Source organism: Mastacembelus armatus, chromosome 12 (assembly GCF_900324485.2).
Source record: "Mastacembelus armatus chromosome 12, fMasArm1.2, whole genome shotgun sequence".
Lineage (NCBI taxonomy): Eukaryota > Metazoa > Chordata > Actinopteri > Synbranchiformes > Mastacembelidae > Mastacembelus > Mastacembelus armatus.
In genome coordinates, this window is record NC_046644.1 from 13,065,656 (window position 1) to 13,083,528 (window position 17,873).

General features: G+C 40.7%; 2 protein-coding genes and 1 long non-coding RNA gene across 4 annotated transcripts; 1 reads left to right on the forward strand and 2 right to left on the reverse strand.

The window, feature by feature from the left end:
- Positions 1-412: 412 nt before the first annotated feature.
- On the reverse strand, positions 413-7,153 carry fbxw5 (F-box and WD repeat domain containing 5). 2 transcript variants are annotated; one of them, XM_026297733.1, is made up of 10 exons: positions 7,065-7,153; positions 5,589-5,784; positions 5,294-5,451; positions 4,943-5,126; positions 4,452-4,600; positions 4,023-4,364; positions 3,757-3,940; positions 3,479-3,626; positions 2,602-2,814; positions 1,387-1,669 (listed from the first exon to the last, which is right to left on the reverse strand). In XM_026297733.1, exons 2-10 carry the CDS (start codon positions 5,773-5,775, stop codon positions 1,387-1,389), a joined length of 1,848 nt encoding a protein of 615 aa, XP_026153518.1. In that variant the 5' UTR covers positions 5,776-5,784; positions 7,065-7,153. The 2 variants fall into 2 exon arrangements, with proteins under 2 accessions (XP_026153519.1, XP_026153518.1); XM_026297734.1 differs by lacking the exon at positions 7,065-7,153 and having other exon boundaries at positions 413-1,669; positions 5,589-5,775.
- A 2,524-nt stretch (positions 7,154-9,677) lies between these two features.
- Positions 9,678-13,133, reverse strand: prdm12a (PR domain containing 12a). Its single transcript, XM_026297901.1, has 5 exons — positions 12,917-13,133; positions 11,347-11,537; positions 11,046-11,201; positions 10,799-10,928; positions 9,678-10,676 (listed from the first exon to the last, which is right to left on the reverse strand). The coding sequence occupies exons 1-5, from the start codon at positions 13,131-13,133 to the stop codon at positions 10,216-10,218; spliced, it is 1,155 nt and encodes a 384-aa protein (XP_026153686.1). The 3' UTR covers positions 9,678-10,215.
- On the forward strand, positions 10,557-11,871 carry LOC117152709 (uncharacterized). The gene is made up of 2 exons (XR_004463187.1): positions 10,557-10,664; positions 10,853-11,871. It is a non-coding gene; the product is annotated as an uncharacterized LOC117152709 (long non-coding RNA).
- Positions 13,134-17,873: the final 4,740 nt, after the last annotated feature.

Below are 17,873 nucleotides of genomic sequence, written 5' to 3' on the forward strand. Positions count from 1 at the left end.
CAAAACAACCTTTAGTTCTTTTAAAGTGCACTCTACATATTATGCTTAAATTAATAAATATTTGGTGGCATTGTGTGTATTGAAATTTAATTATCTCCCTCTAGCATCTATCCTTAAGGGGATATAAAGTACATAAATAAGTAATATAACATTGTTTATTCAGTGGTGTGTCTAAAACGCAAATGTTGCGCAGGGTGGTTTATATGTGATGTGTTAAGTCGAATTTCATTTTGAACTGGTGGTACCAAACACAGGGCTAATTGGATAGCACTGCACAAATATGACCCAAGATACCTGTGATTAGCTGTAGGTGTATTCAGAAGGGCTCTAAATTGTTCATATAGCCACATATCCCATAGTCTATTTTGGGAATTGGGGAAAGAAGTGAAATAATTCTTGGAAACAAAACAAATCTTTTGTCACATGTAATTATGATGAATGAAAATACATTTTTTAATGAAAAAAAGTCAAGGAGACATCAATTTCTGAAACTCATCCTGATGTGTCATGGAGCCTTTTGACCAAATTAAAGGGTGCAGGTTTGTACTACTAATGAATCAAGGTGTTGGCTAAGGCGTACATTTCTTAACAATGTAGGACCAATAACAATTAGACAGACAGTCATGTTTCAGTCATGCTTCATTCTAACTGTTCCTCAACAAATCTACATTAAATTACTCAATAATTCTATGTTTAATAGTATATCATTCAGGTCATCATTTCTGCCCTATCATTTCTGGGGCACAACAACAATTGGATGGGTCTTCATTAAAACCAAGGCAGACTAAAGTAATTATGTTTAAATGTCTCCATCCCTTTGTGGGTTATAGTTATTTGAAAATAGAGTTTATACAGTATTTAGACTCAAGACATCAAGATACAGCCATTAATGAAGAAAATGTGAAATTGTTTTGTTACAGCACTTTGCCCCTGATGAGCAGGTTATGACAACCATGATCAAAAAGTGGCACCTCTGCAGTATGTTTTCATACATTTACAGCTCAGGTCCAGGAGTCCTGTGTCTGACCTACTCAAACACAGTCTTAGAGATAAAAACAGACAAAAACCATGTGTTGGGGAACTTGTTTGGACGCCTGCATTTAGGTGTCAGCTTTACATTATTTCTATCCGTGACAACAGTCTATGACGATTTCTGCCGTTTGCTTGTGCAACAGCGCTCCCTTGTGTCTCGCATCACATGTCATCTCCTGTCAACTGAAGACAGCAAGCACTGCTGTGGGTCACAACACCGTGAGCTCAAGTAAAACCACTGACTGTAACCACACTGTACATATACGTGGAGTGTATATATATATATATGCACACCACAAAGGAAAGAATTCAAACTTTCCTCTCCCTCTCCCGTGAAGTGTTTTGCAACATGTCTCATGGCTTTCCACTGACACAACTGGCAGATGAGTTCCTGTTACGGGTCAGCCAGGACGACAGGAGGTTGCGGGGCCTCGGTGGCCGGGCGGGGGCCTGCGCTAAACGGACCATGCGCGGTGAACGCCAAACCTTAATTGTAGAGTCATCGCTGGCTGACAGCAGCAGTTCCTGGTCAGCGGGGCTGAACGCCACGGAGTTCACCACATCATCATGTGCCAGACGTGCCAGACAGATGTTGTAATGACGGTCCCAGATGTAGCCGTGCTTGTCCTCTGCTCCACTGCAGGTAAGGGAGTGGAGGGAGAAGTCAGTAGAGCCTTCACAATGAAATCATTTCCAGATTGCTTCTGTCTGTCATTACTGGAGTTACACTGGATTATTTTCATTATCAATCACTCCAGTTATCATTTTCTTGATGTCCTCAAACTGCTTGACTGGTGTGACACACTCCAAAAGCTCTTCATTTCAGCTCTAAACATCACCTTCTCTGAAGCCATTAAAAGAGCTATTTGTTTTCATGATGCAAGGCTTATAAAATAATAAAGCAACAGCAATACGGTAATTGAATGAAAGCTAAACGATGTGATTGTGTACTTGCATGTCCAATAGGTTTTTACCATGATCAGGCAATCTGGATTATAAACAACATATACAAAAGAGCAGCAGAACAGAATAATGAAAACAACAACAGCACTCAGCAGGAACAAAGTGCAACATAACCTGCTTAAACAGATGTAAAACATTCAGTAAGAAGGGACCGAATTTGTATATAACTTTCTGCTGTAATAACAAAAGGGAATAGAAGAGTTTTGCTAATAATCAAGGTACCTTTGTAATAGACTAATTTCTACAGGCTGGTGGAAAATCTGCAGAAGTGTACTGTGCAATGTGTCGGCTAGTGCAGCTGGCAGCTTCTGTCACTTACACAAACTACACATTTAAATAATATTTTAAACTTCATGAAACATCCCAACAGCCGAAGTTCTCAGGTGCTAAAAATAACAGCTAACATAGTGTATGTAAAACAGGAGCAATACATTGCTTCTATTCACACAGTATGGAAACAGATATGTGGCTACTATTTCTGTATCACTTCCCTTTTCATATTTGCCACTTAATGGCACTGTACAAGCAAACGAAAAGTGAAAGCTGCATGTGAAAGTTACATCTCAGACAAATTATTTTTGGAAGAGTCTACATCCGGTCACTCACCTAGCAACAAAGTCTCTGCTGACATCAAGGAAGATAAAGAAGCACTCATCGTTAGGTGTGAAGGCTCGATGAGCGCGAAGACTTCTCCTTTCCTCCCTCAGACTCTTCAGATCAATGACATGGAGGTCAATCTCCTCAGCAATGGGAGGCGGAGACATGGGGTCAGAAATCACACATCCAGCTGGCCAAGCCCGACTATTCACATAAAGATATCTAATCCATGAGATGAGAAGAAATTAAAGATTTAAAGGCATTTCTAATTTACAGTGTTGACATATGGTGTTGTAAGGCAACACAGATCAAATATATGCTTGCACTAATCCAGTGGCAGATTTTTTTGGATCTGAAAGTGCAACATCTTTTATTTAAGCCCTGTTTTCTTGTGACATTTTGATGACAAATAAATGATCAGTGTACAAGGTCCTTTTCCCAGAACAGTCACATCGTACAATTTCCTACTCAGCACATGGCTGTTCCTCATTTATTTAGACAGTGAGAATGACACAGAGCTATTTCAGAGGATACGCAAGGTATGCTTGACCACTAATAACATAAGGCTTTCTTAGAACCTTTGGGTTCAGTTCCCATTTTTTTGTGTAGGAACCGCAGGAACTGAGAACAATGTTCTTGAAACACTGTTTAAGGGGACTTTTTTTAGCAGCTACTTTTTAGTACAATAGGAACCTCGAGTGACATACAGTAGGTTTATGTTGATTTTTCATTCACAAATGGAACGACGCTGAGGTCCAGCCTGCCTATGCAACAAAGAAAATAATTATAAAATGCTCTTCTGAAAAAGCAGAGCTCATCAGAAAACGTTTGGAAACCACTGGGCATATTATATAAAGCTTACTGAATTTAATATTTGTTGACTCACCTGTGGTCTGGAGAAAGGCCCATACCAATGATGTGTCCATGGATATCAATTACATGGTCCAGAGAATCAAAAAATTCGTCTGAACTCCGCTCTTCTCCAAGGACAGGACCACAGGTTGTCATCTGGTCGGGCTTAATCCGCTTAATGCCTGTAAGGGAAGACAAGCTACCATATGAAAAGAGATGTCTGACACTATGTGCGTCGTTTTCTTACACAAGCTTTCTTAGATTTGTTGCATTATATGTGTGCATCATAAGTGCAAAAAGAAACAATCGTACCTATCTGGTGAGGGGAATATGTAAGGCTGCCAGTGGTGAAGAGCAAATAAGTCTTGTCCTCTCCTTCCCCGCTCGCAGATGGCTCGATGAGGCTGGAGTCAGGGGCTTTGGTGTGAGCTCGACCCATCATTTGGGCCACCTGGGTCTCAATCTCCAGCTCCCTGGGTCCTACCTTTTTACGACTCTAAAGGATGAACAAGAACATGCAGAATGAAGAACATTATTTTAGAAAAAATTGATCAACATGGATGTTACATCGAGCTCACCTGTATAACATGATCCAGACCAGAGAGGGTGGGCTGGGGAAGGCGGACAGTGGAGAAGCCATGACACCTTGCTTCCTTGTGAAACTCCTCCACCACCTCCTCTTCCTCGTCTTCATCCTCACTGCCAGAGGTTCCCAGATCAAAGAGGAGGGGACTGTGCTGCTGTTGTTGCTGCTGCCCTATTTGCCTTTTAGCCTGAGACTGAGCCTCATAGTCTAGTAGTAAGTCTGGGTTGTCATGACGACGGCAGTGGGCCACCATCACTGTGCGGATCGTGCTAGCATTGATGTTCTGGATCTTGAAAAGGCGCTTGACCACATTGACGTTCTCAGATTCAATATCCTGTCAGAGAAAAGGACAATTTTAGAAGCCGCAAAGACATTTTTGACTGTTTTGATGACATGTCTGACAAGCTGCACTGGGTCTCACCTGGAAGGCTTTATTGAGCCAGAGCACAGAGCAGGACGTCATGTTGCCGATCCAGTGCAGGTTCCCAGAAATCAGGTGGGTCTCATTCAGCCAGCAGCCAAACACATCATAAGGCTTGTTCCTCACACGTGATAAAAGTGTGTAATTTTCTGTGAAGGCGAAAGCGAGGAAGATCACAGCAGGTACATTAATATATGGTATAAAACAGAGCTGTAATGTTCATTTACTACCGATGGTTCTGCTTTCTGTTAAATTGCGTTAGACCAGTCTATACTGTGTTTTTCATGTAAAAAAAAGACAAGTTTAGTTTGTACATATGTAATAAACAAATTAAGACATTGCTATGTTTTTAGGATATTGTAACATCAAACAAGACGCCAAAACCTTCTGTTTGTATGAGGATTAGTGTGAAAACTAGAAAGTGACTATCTTCTCTAAGATCATCAGGAAATGATGGCATAACTGCTGAGTAATCTTTTCTTGGTACCTACCCAGACTGATGACAGCGATTTCTCCAGAAGAGGAATGCTGTGGGCCCAGGTAAACACCAGATACAAGCAGCAGGCTGTCGTCAGCATTGAACTGGGAGAACTGTGTGTAGCCCCAGTTGAACTGTCGCATGCTGGAGCTGTGCACCAATGAAATATTACCATCTGGCCGTTCTGTGTCCCAGAGCTGCGTAGAAGGAAGCAGGAGACATATTTGGAAATAAATGAGTAGACAATATGAACAATAGGGAGAATGACAGCTGCTGGTGGTTACACTTTAAGGGATGTCATGTTGGCAGAAACTAAAAAAAAGATCCAGGATGAAAGTATCCACAGTAATACTTTAACTGTTACCTTGACAGTACAGTCTTTGGAGCAAGAAGAGAACCTGTGACCCCTGTGAGAGAAAGCCAGATGGAGGACTTGGTCGCTGTGCTCTCTCAGCGTCTGAACCTCCACACAGGGGATACAGTCAAAGAGACGCTTGAACTCCCGGTACCATGACACAGCCGCTGCACAAAAGTAAATCACAAGTTATTTAAAGCTGGAACTGGCCTACACATCTATGGACAAAGTGCCCTTTTGTGATGAATAATTGTGGAAAGTGACTTTGAATACACATATGAATGGTATGTTTATAATTGTTCACCTGGGTGTCGGGGTACAGAGCGGGGGATGCAGTAGTAGTTGTAGAACAGCTCCTTCCACAGGAACTCATCTCTGGACACAGCCAACCACTGTCGGCAGGTCAGACCAGCTCTCAGCACAGCATCATGGGGCAGACGCAGGAAGATCTCCAACACCAGGCTGTCCGGCAGAACTTGGTCACACTCCATCCTAACATCCTGTGTAACACAAACACTATGGGTGCAATGTTGTATAAACGCCAATTAAATCCCTTCACACACAGCTTCCCCTCATGTAGCTTTTCGGTAATTAAAATAATTTTATTCCAAGTTCTGCGTCACCTTGATATACAGATGTAAACACAACACAAAGTAATGTATTAAAGTGGAAACATCAATGAGTTATTTCATTTCAGATGTTACATTGGTACTAAACTATTCATTTTATCTGTCCCTGTGAAAACACATCACATGTAGAGAGGAACACTGGCCATACAACAATGATATGCTTTAGCTGAACAAATGTATTACTTGGAAAAAAGGAGATGAAATCAGTCACCATGTTATATTGTTTCTGGATCCCCCCCCTCTCAACCTGCACAGTGTTTTTCTGTTGTTTATAGTTCTTTTCTCTGGAGGTTTCTTCCGTTAAAGGGAGTTTTTCTCTCCACTGTCACCAGGTCCTTGCTCATAAGGGATTTGTTGGGTTTTTGTTTCTGTAAAGTGCCTTGAGATGGCTGTATTGTGATTTGACACTATACAAGTAAAATAAATTGAATCTGTGCATCCATCAATAACCTGAGGCTTCACCTAAACAAGGGGACTAATTATAGACTGACAGCTGGGTGTGGGTGCACATTTTTCAGCCCCCCTGCTGTCACATCACGCTATTATAAACATTATCATGTTGAACTAAAAGTCTGTATCACATTCATCTTTTGTCTTCACAGATATTATCAGTTCAGCAGAGCCGCTGCTGGAACAGAGTTGTGTTAATGTGATTTTCCTCCACCTAAATATAACACAAGCTTACATAACACCAAAAACACACGTAGAACAACTGCACTCTGTACAAATTATGAATCAGCACATGAACGCAGCTCTTCTTCGCTGAAGCAAAGTCGTCGTGTTGATGACCTAACAAGGAAATATTTGCAGCTGAGCGTAAAACTGACAAGGAAGTGTCTATAAACTTAAAGCCAAGTGTTTAAGCACCCTACTGAATATTATCATATCAACAGGCTAAAGACCCCATGACAAGCGGTGGTTTTTATGTCTTTGCTCGTCGAGAAGAGCTTAGTTTGCAGCTATGCTAACTAAGCTAGCTAACTTGTTAACTTGTCAGCTAACTGCTAGCTGACGTTTGTTGTCAACTTTTAAAGACGTCTAACCGCATTTCATTTTCGCGACAAGCAGCCACTTTTATAAATGTGTGCCCTTCTCGCATGTGCTCATCAGCGTGGCCCGGTATAAAGCTGCTGACACGGACTGTAACCCACCTGCTGGATCGAAGTATGTTGAAGAGAAAATTAAACGACTAGCTAGCACTAAAGGCTAGCGGCAGAAAAATGACAACACTCCCCGAGACCCTACTAACAGATGTCAGAGAGTCATTCTCATCACAGCGAGACCAACTCAATCGATTCACTGTCTGCAGCTGTAAAGCATCGCAAAATAAAAGTCATAAAATATTTTGTTACCAGTTAAAAGCATAGCAACATAATCCATGTAGGCAGGAAGACCGAAAGAATAAAAGATTTAATTTTGTCATCGAAAAACGCCTTATTGTTTTGGTGCAACCTGTATGTAGATGACAATTAGTTTTTAAATTTTAGTCAAAGTTTTCGATGAGTAGAGTTGGATTTAAATGAAAATGGTCAAAAGGACGTGACTTGGGATTTTCACAGTAAAAAAAATAATTTATATTTATAAATTAAAGCAAAGGATTATTTAAAAAAAATAAACCAAAAAAAAAAATCTGTATTAAAAATACCCTTTGATTAATATATACACTCAAGTTATAGACTACGATCAATAACAACATCTTATTTGGATCACTCTTTCTGATGCCCATAAAAAAAGCATGCAATGGAAATTGTACATATAGTAATATTATCCTTCCAGTTCAGCTCTCAGTTCACTAACACTGCAGTGAGTATCAGTCAGTGAAGGAGACTACCGGAGCCTCTGGGACTGAAAAACACTGTCAGTACCTTGCAGTTTAAGGTCACCTATAGGAACAGCAGAGCTATGAACTATGAGCTTCAAGACTAAATCTTTCAAAAGTATAACTATGCTGTGACTAATATTCTCTGGTAAGTACTAAAGCATGTTTACACATATATTCACATTTGTAACACGTGAGCAGACAGTTTTGCAGTAAGCAGATTGTTGAGCAGTGACATATATTTTGAGCTGTGACACATATATATATATATACTGTATATATTATAATATTTGTTTCACTCATTTTAATGATGCAAGATTGTGTGTAAAACAGAAGGTGTTAAACCTGATAGGGGTGGAATCAGGTTACCTGCCACAGCAGACTTGGCAGGAGGTTGGCTGATATAAAACACAGGTGAAAGGAGAATCTCTGTCTGCTTTCTTTCAGCACTGCGCAATGTGGCTAGCTGGGTAGTTTCTTGCTGTGGTTCTTTGAAAAGAGACATGACAGTGACAGGATGACAAAATAAAGGTGCTCCCTGCTGTGTTAAATAATATGATATTGAAATAATGAGTGTAGTTTTTATAGCTCAAATGCCTTGTTTTCTTCACTGTGCAGGACAGAAGGTGTGGACAGTCTGTAGTGATGAACCACCACCCAGCAGGATGGACAGAGGAGAAGCCCCCATCACTCCACCTGATCTTTTATGAAGCTGATGTACATGCAACATGTCAGTCTGTGTTGCTCTGCATTTGTTATAATGATGACTTATCTGAAAACTCCTTGTTGGATAATGTCTGACGTCTGAGAAGTGCAGCAGTAACTCAGAGGTGACATAGGATAAATAAAAAATTGTTAAGATCACTTTATAAACTGTGTCATCCAACTGCTCTTATAAGAATACCCCAGGAGTTTTTAGGTTTCTCTTGTGAGACTCCTCAGTATCTGTCGTCATCATGTGGAAGAAAGCAGAACTGCAAGAGCAAATCACCTGAGTAAATCAAGTCAGAAATAACATGAGAGAAATAAGTCATTTACAGAGGTAGGATTCACCTTAATATAGTCACGTCCTGAACAAGTTCCCAGTCCACTGTCAAACCATTAACCACTGGCTCTTTTAGTTCTGTCATTGGTCATTTGGTATTAGTTTTGCATCTCTTTGTGGTTGTTTTACATCTGTTTGTGCTAATTTGACTTATCAATGGGAAGTATTAATGGTCACTTAAAACAGAGATTCTAGCTTCAAGCCTTATGGACCTCTCTGGTCTAGTAGACCAGTTCAATAATCAATTCATGAGCAGCGCTAACACAGAGACAGACAAACACATTCACAGTCTCCAACCTGGAGACTGGAGTGGCCAGGGGTAAAATCCTTCTGAACTCACAAGGCCCAATGACACTGAACCAAACAGACAGAAAGATATATGGATATAATGGATGATAAATGAATGTTTTATAAAGACTGTAAAAGCATCTTCAATATAATATTCTCAGCACTGACTGCACTAACAAAAACAAGCCATTAAGTTATAAGTAATGTCATTATGTGTTAGTAAAACTTAAGTCTTTAAGTGACAGGTTTTCCTATGTCACTTCAAATTCAGTATCTTCTATTTGAACAACAAATTTTCAGATTTTTTCTTTCTGGTTAAAGCCACAGTTAAGTAAACTAGACTAGATGAAGTGATTAAAAATAACAAAGACATGAACATGAAGCTAAGTCTGCTCTCTGGTCTGTTTTTTACTCTAAAAGTTATAATGAATAATATCTTTTAACAAAAGCAGACTTCTACAAATCTAATTCACAAGAGCAGGAAATGAACATGCTTTCACTCCGACCCCTAATACTTTAAATGAAACTCTATGTAATAGATCACATCATATCATTTATTTAGAATAGAAGAAAGCATGAGTGTATTTACATTCACATGTACAGTAGGATACAGTACAATTTTACAATTACACAAATATGCAAAGTGTATAGTCTTTACAAGGATAAAGTGACAATTTGAGTTGACAGTGTGGAGCTGACATACACTGGTGGCCTGACGCTGCTGAGTTTGTACTGACGGTACAAATCTGACTGAAGGTATTTTCACCTGAGCTGGTGAGGATGTGATGTAAAATCAACTTGATTTAAAAGTAGAAAACATCTGTCTTTCTATTGATATATGACACTTTTTCAGTTCCTAAGATTACACACTGGAGGTCTTGGAACAGAGGTGATGTTTCAGTATATTTCAGCTTCCAAAATAAAAGATATAAAAACATTCTTCTGCTGGAGGTTTGATCACATAACCAATGAAAAAAGCAATAGCCTATGCAAACAAGGCAACAGATTTAAATGTCTTTGTGAGATGCTTTACTATCATACCAACCCACTGAGGGGCCTCCTCATGCAGGAGCTCCCTTTATTTCTCCACTACAGCTCTAATCTAAAGTGCAACGTTGTTCTTTCTGCGCAACTGTCTCTGTTTCTGTCATCATAGCACCATGGTGGGGATGTGGTGCACCAGGGGCATCTGGTGCTGGTGAGGCATGGTCGTAATCTGTGGGGGAGGCGGGGACACTTGGGAGGGCACGTCGGCGCCGGACGTCACCGGTTTGTGTCTTGCGCTCTTCTGGTGCGCCCTCAAGCCCGCCAGCTGGGAGTACGCGCTCTGACAGACGTGGCACTTGTAGGGCCGCTCGCCGGTGTGCAGGCGGACGTGGTTGCGGAGCGTGGACGACTGGCTGAAGCGGCGGTTGCAGAAGCGGCAGACGAATGGCTTGTCCAGGGTGTGGATGCGCATGTGGGAGCGCAGGTTGCTGCGGGAGTTGAATCCGCGGTGGCAGATGACGCAGCGCATGCGACCGGCGGTGGTGGATGAGGAGGATGAGGAGGAGGAGGGCGAACACGAGGCAGGTCCGTCACAGGAGTGGGAGTCATCTGGTAAAAAGAAGGAGGGACACGAGTTAAAACTTTCTTAGTGTACGTTTGTCTCAAGCATCCCAGATGAGTAGGCCTGTATTATGACACTATTTCAATAAATCCTACACTGAATTAAATAACCGCCAGCTGCTTTCCGTAAACTTCCTCACCATTCCTACTTTTCTTCTGGTGCTCTTCATCTGTTCCAGGGACTCCAGGGATTCCCAGGAATGTGTTGTGGGTGTTTCCATACCAGACAAGAAGCTCCTGGTCTGGTGGGATGGTCTGAGAGAGGAACCAGAAGGAAACTGTTGTTACGCGCATGATTGGTGATCTGGTCAACAGGCGGCGCTGTTTAAAAGGAAATTTACATTTTTTGTGCCTCCAGAATGAAATCCTCACCTCCACGGCCTTGTAGAAGATGCTGCTGCCGATCTGCACCACCTCCAGGTTTTGCTCCTGCTCATTCCGGGCGCACTTTATATAAGTCATCCAGCTGCGCTGATCCTCCTGACTGGCATCGATGAAATAACGCACCGTCCCGTCTTCATTGAACACCTGAGCGCACACAGCAAGGAAAACCACATTAGGTAAACTAGAGAAGTCTATGCGTCTGGATAGTACCAACACACGGGCCTTTGCTGGAGCCTGTAGGAGTAAATGAAGACTAGACTGCAGCAGAAGAATTTGGGTCTGGACTCACCTCCCACATCAGGTTGTTATTCTTGAGCAGATCCACGTGTTCAGGGGACAGGACTCTCCCTGTGAAAGGGCCCATCTCGGTTCCTGCTTTGATCCAGGTCTTTGAAAAGATGCCCAGACCTTCTCCAGGGATCGAGCTCTGGGCGATGATAACTTCACTGGGCAGCACCAGGCTGGACAGCTTCTGCACCTCTGCAAACACAAGGAAGAAATGTGAGCTTGGCAAGTGGAGACTAAAATAAAATCCAAGTCTCCAGATTGATTTTAAAAAAATGAATGTTAAATGTGAAAAACTCCACGTGAATTCAGATGAAGCAGAGAATCGAAATTTTGTGGTCAAAGTCTTTCAGAGCAGCGCGAGTGGCTGCCAAAGACAGAAGTCCTGAAACCAAAAACTGATTATTTTAGTCACGAAATATTAAGCTACACATTATCCTCCGTTTAATTCGATTAACTGGCTGAATTGAACGTTTTGTTGCGCAGAGAAACCCCCGTGGAAAGAGTTTTCATCCGCATCAGTAAGAGAAAAAAAAAAGAACAAAAAGTCGTGCGCTTCTTTAATGTCAAAATCAAAGATTTTTTTTTTTTAATTCGTGGCTGCAAAAAAAAAGAAAAAAAGGCTCGGCCATATAAGTGTTAAATGGCCCTTTATTGCCCAGGGTCCAGCAATTTGTCATGCTTCAGATGTGATATTCATTAAAGTTTACTGGAAAAGAAACGGCTAATTCCAAATTCATTATCCTTTTAAGAACTTTGTAGCAATAAATTTGCGCTGAATGAAACGAGGGCTTGTTTAAAAGACTCAGGAATTTCTGCAACAAAAAAATGGAAAGGCGATTAGATGGTTGACATGCAATGAATAGCATTAGATTTAGCCTTCACGGTGCATTATGCGAGGAACAGCAAATCTTTTAAGAGGAGAGAAAGAGAAAAGCTCAGGAGCCCCATAGCTGCCAAGAGAGGAAAAGAGACTGTCCGGAGATTGATGAATACGGGATAAAAACCCGGGACATCTCAAAGAAAGGAAACCTTTCTCTCTCTCTTAAGTGGAAACTTTCCCAGGTCAAGCACAAAGTTAACCAAATGAATTTAATGCCCTGCGTCTTTCAATCAGAGGCAGTTACACGCCTAACAAGCCGCTAAACGCGAGGTCTCGAAGCTCTGAACGGGTTAATGCGTTAAATGGGTCGAAATAAAAGCAGCAGAAATGAGGGGAAATACGGAAAACATGTGACAGAGAGAACCTTTGGGAAAGAAAACGTTTGAGAAAGGCCTTTTATCTTCTTGGCTTTTCTCGAAAATGCTGAAACTGTAGCTGTCACTGGAAAAATGAAACATTTCATCCTGGATTTCTGGGCCACATATTTATAAGAAATAAACTCCATATAATCTGCTCTATGCGCCATTTTTATTAAAACGCAATCAAGTCTTGATTTTATTGGCTTAAAGTTGCACTTTAGACACGTTAAGCTTAAGGAAACAGCTACAAAATAAGACTGTGCCAAACTTCCAAACAGTCAAAGCTAAAAGCAAATAAAAAAAGTCCCGAAGTGATCAGCAGACCAGCTTACCTCCAGCGAAGGACTGAGCCAGCACCTCGGCGGTGAAGGCGGTCTTGGGGCTGCCGCTCTGTCGCTCCTCCGTCAGGTGTTCGCCCAGCACGTTCCTCCACCTGCCGTACAGGAAACTGTGCAGGATGTCTGAGGTGATCACGTCCGACAGCGAGCGACTGGGACACTTAAATCCAGACTTGAGAGCCAATGCGTCAGCGGGTAGCACGGAGCCCATATCGTCGGGGAAAATAAAACAAACCCTGAAATGATTAAGAGCGATGAAGCTGCGAGAAGAGCGAAGAAAAAGAAGTGGACAGTCTGAGCTGCGCCTCAGTCCGTCGCTCTGCTCCCAGACCGTGCGTAAAGCTGCGCTGCTGCTGCTGGCTGTCTCTTTTTATAGAAGTGGCCAGTGTGACCCCTGTCTAATTACTTATTAATGACACACCCCTCACCATGTGGACCTGCCTGCTGCACCGCGACGCACCAGCAGACAGTAAGACTCACAGGAGGGAGGGAGGGAGGGAGAGAGGGGAGGGAGAGAGAGAGAGAGAGAGAGAGAGAGAGAGAGAGAGAGAGAGAGAGAGAGAGAGAGAGAGAGAGAGAGAGCGGCCAAAACTTGATTACCTGCACTTCTCAGGGTATTAACGTAACTTTACTGTGCGAAGCTACAGATTCTTGCTGATTCTCCAAAGTAACAATAAATAAACACATTTTAAAGATAGAAATAGAAAGTGGATGCGTAAAACGCTACAACGCTACAAATTGTATTATTATTATAACCTCATGACTAGGCTGTGAACTGTGGTCTATTCCATCTGAATGTGATTTAACAGAGTTGTTTTCTTGTCTAAAATTACGCATGATCCAGAGTGCGTAAGAGAGAAAAAAATAAAGCAACAGGAGGCCAGACTGTAAGAGCAGGCAGAAACTGTTAAAAACGTCGCTGTGAGTTTAAGTGAGAAGTTTTCGGGTCGCAGAAGTGGCTCCTCGCCTCTGGGAGTTGCTCGCCCATTTTTTTCTCAGGCATTTCGTATTCATGCGCTGGTAATATTCATTTTTTTGTGAGGAGTTAGCGCGGGAATAACAAGAATGGAAACAAGGTCGAAGTGGATTTTTTTTTCTTGCATCATTGTTCACATGCAAAAAATGCAAAGCTGTTTTGACGTGGTTCACTTTTTCAAGCCCTTGTTGAGGTAAGCGGTTTAATATTCATTGTTGTTCGGAGCCCCCTCGGCATTGTGGCAACGTTTAGATGAGTATATACGGCTCTTTCTTCTCCATAGTCACAGTGCTCTGTGTTCTTTCCTCTCTTGCCTATTTTTCGGGCTTGATGGACTGGGGCTAAATGGGCAGTTTTGCTTCTTTTCCAGCAGAGAGGACATCTTTATTCCATCCCCGGCTCACAGGTTTCCTATTCAGATCCCCTCCAAGTAATGTCAGGGCCCTGAAAAGTGCTGCAAATCAATCTTTCATGGTGTTTTGAGGGCAATTTGACATCCATGCACTCGTCTTTTCACTCCAGCAACTACAAGGGGATTGTCCGAAAAAAAAAAAAAAAAGCGCAAGTGGTGCTCTCTCTTTCTCTGGACGAATATGGACTATGGCGATGTAATGGGAAAGAAGATGTGGCAACTAAATACAATAGAAGAGAGTTTTTTTTTTTTTTTTTTTTGAGCAGCAGAGATAGTGAAAAGGCAAGGTGAGTGACAGGGCACGAAAAAAGATTACTGTGAAACAGCTGCTTTTTATGAGCGGGCCCCTCCTTCGTTTGTCTCCTTTTCCCAGATGAAATTTCTCTGCTCTTTCAATGGGATTCTTTCTCATCTAGATTGATTTACATTTATAGCATTCATCGCACAAATCCGAGGTAAATGGCAGGGACAGGGGGGTGGGACCGCTTCTTTATTAAAGAGGAATTAAATGAATTGAATTGGGGTAACGCATGGATTTGATTTGCTTATTTATGCATTAACCTATGGTATTATTTGGAGCTGGTAAAGCCGCGGGCATGTCAGCAAAAGCAAATCATCCTGCTTAGCTGTTCCATTGTAAAACAATTTGAGCTATTATTGTGTCCATTTAAAGCTTATCAATTTCATGTGGATGATTGACAATTATTGCACAAAGAGTGCAGTAATTGTTTTATTTCAAAGAGCCGGTGGGAAACCTATCAAAGAAAAGCTTTTGTTTGTGCGTAAATAGCAAAAGTTTACCCACATCAGGAGAGAAACCACTAGTGCCCTGGAGAAAACAAAAAATGTGGACATTTCAACTGAAATAATTGAAAGTAAAAGATTACTGAAAAAAAAATATATATATATATATATATATTTGAAAATTAACTTTTGTGCCCAATTATTCTGCTCTTTAAAAAGGGAATCTGAGAAAAAGGCGACTTGTCCTGTAGAAAGAAAATTTGCACTGAAATATTCACATTAAGAATTACGGGCCTGTAGGGGAAAATACACACACATATACACACACACACACACTTGTGCAAACTGCTGTCGTCCAACCAGCTGGAAAGAAAAAAAAAAAAGTTGAAAACCTCTGGGGATCCTCCACAGGGTCATTAAAAACAGATTAAGGTAGCTGCCACAGTGTGGAGGATACTGAATATCGGCTTATCTGTTGCAAAGGTGAGTGAGGTGCAGTCTCTCCTCCCCCCAAAAGAGCTTTTCTTCTCCCCCTCCACCCTCTCTCTTGTTGCGGCGGAGTCAGGACACCTGCTTGAGGTGGAGGAGGTGCGTCTGTATTTACGCAGCAAGGAAAACACTTTTAAAATAGTTTAGACCGCAGTTATTTAAGTCCCCACACACATTCATACATTTTGAAGGTCATTGTAATTTACTGGAGTATGGTTCTGAAATGGGTCAGTCTGTATAATGAATAATCGTATAAAAACTTTTTTTGACGTTAATACTTTTTTTTTTTTTTTACACTGTTGCTACTTTTACTTCTGTAATAGATCTGAGTACTATACAGAAATACTGAATTACTATGAACAGGTACAATCCATCAAATGGGTAAAGGAAGACAGCAATGTCCCAAACACAGAGCACACTGTCCTACTCTGAGTACCACTTTAAAGGGAAGAGGATTCAAATGCTGCAGCATAAAATAACCTGTGGAGGAGAAAGGTTGTCCATGAATGGATTTAACAATATTAGGAAACATGCCACTCAACCTCAATGTCTGAATGGTCCAGAAACAACTAAATTATTAGAGGACCACAAAGGACCACCAAGTGAAGTGTCCTCTGGGATGGTGTGTTAAAAAGGAAGAGGATCAAATTCAAGGGCTGGATTTGGAAACAGCTGAAAAGCATCAACGCATGGGCCAGTACGGGGCAGTGGCTGGTCCACTGGGGCAGGAGCCTCCCTGCTGAGTGCAAAGATGTGCAGATCTAAAGCTGTTGGGGGTGGAGAAGAACATCTCAGTGGACAGGAGCTACAGAGAGAGACACTCTGCTGGTGGACAGTTAACATGCATGTGAGGAAAGGACGTAAACTGTGCTGGTTGTTTACTGAGCAACGAGACATGGAATTTTCATATAGTTATGTCGTCTCAACAATAAAGTAGCAGCCTGTTTGAGCAAACACAAGCGTTTTGAAGCGCACATAAAAGAACACTGAACATTTGATATTTAAACAGGCTGCAAAGCAAGAGACACATACTGATGACACCAGGGTGGATTTTAAATTTAAAGATTATTTAAAAAAAAAAAAAAAAAAAAAAAAAAAAAATGTAAATGCAAAAGGAGTGAGAAAAGAACTCTATGAAGTGTGTCAGTCAACAGAATAAGAACTTGTTCATAATGACAGTATAAACTCTACCACAAGAGAGGCTTGCGGAAAATTTATTTGAATTTGAGAGCTGGTAATAGACTATAGAAAATATATATTTTCTGCTTATAAAACATGAAAACATACAGTTGGCCTATATATCCTCTACGTATCATCTGTTAGTATATACAATAGAGCTCTCAGAAAGTTTCAAACATGAAACTCAGAATATTTAACACTTAATATCGTAATACAACAGAAGACATCCACATGTTTATCATTGTCACCAAACAGAAAATCAGCTTAACAGTACACAGTAACGGTAGTCTGGATGTTTTTAATACATGGTTAACTATACACATAAGAAAAAAAAAAAAAAAAACCCAAACACCATAATTAGACATTTTGAAATTATATCCCTTTTCATTAAGAAATTACATTAATACCGTAATCATTTTCATTCATAGTGATGCATCTTTTATACCATTAATATTAGATCACACAAAGAAATTAAAAAAAAAAAAAAAAATTAAAAAGTTATTTGCATTGGACTGAGTCCAACGCCCCACTGAGTCCGCATTGGGGGGCTCAGTGGGGCGTTAGTGAACTGGGAGGTACCAAATAAGACAAGTTTTTGATCATAATATTTAAAACATAAAAAATACTACATTAATTATTACACAGGTAGAAGTACAGTGGCTTAGCAGTCTTGAATAGTTCAGGTACAGAACATACACAAAAATTTACCACTTAGTTTTCTTCATAAGATGCAACATCAAATTTCAAATCACACATTCACAATCTCTGAACATTTTCAGTATGAAAACAGAACAGAAAAAGAGGGACAATTTTCCTGCAACACTGATCACAGGAAAAATATAAGTATATATATATGAAATATATATTTTAAATTAACAGTCAAATATGTGAGCATATATACATAGTTTTACAAGGTAGTAAAGGCAAAAAAGCTATTTGCAACATCCCCCTAAATCCTATCATCAGATCAGTGTAATAAATTAGCCATGACATTTCCATTTGGAAAAAAAAAAGAAAAAGAAAACATCTTAAAACTACAAGTTAAAAGTCTGTCAAAATATTAGAGAATCCATCTTTGTTTCAAAAATGAAATAAGATATTGCACCTTTTTTTTTTTTTTTTTTTAAACCAGAGTACAATAAAATGACAAT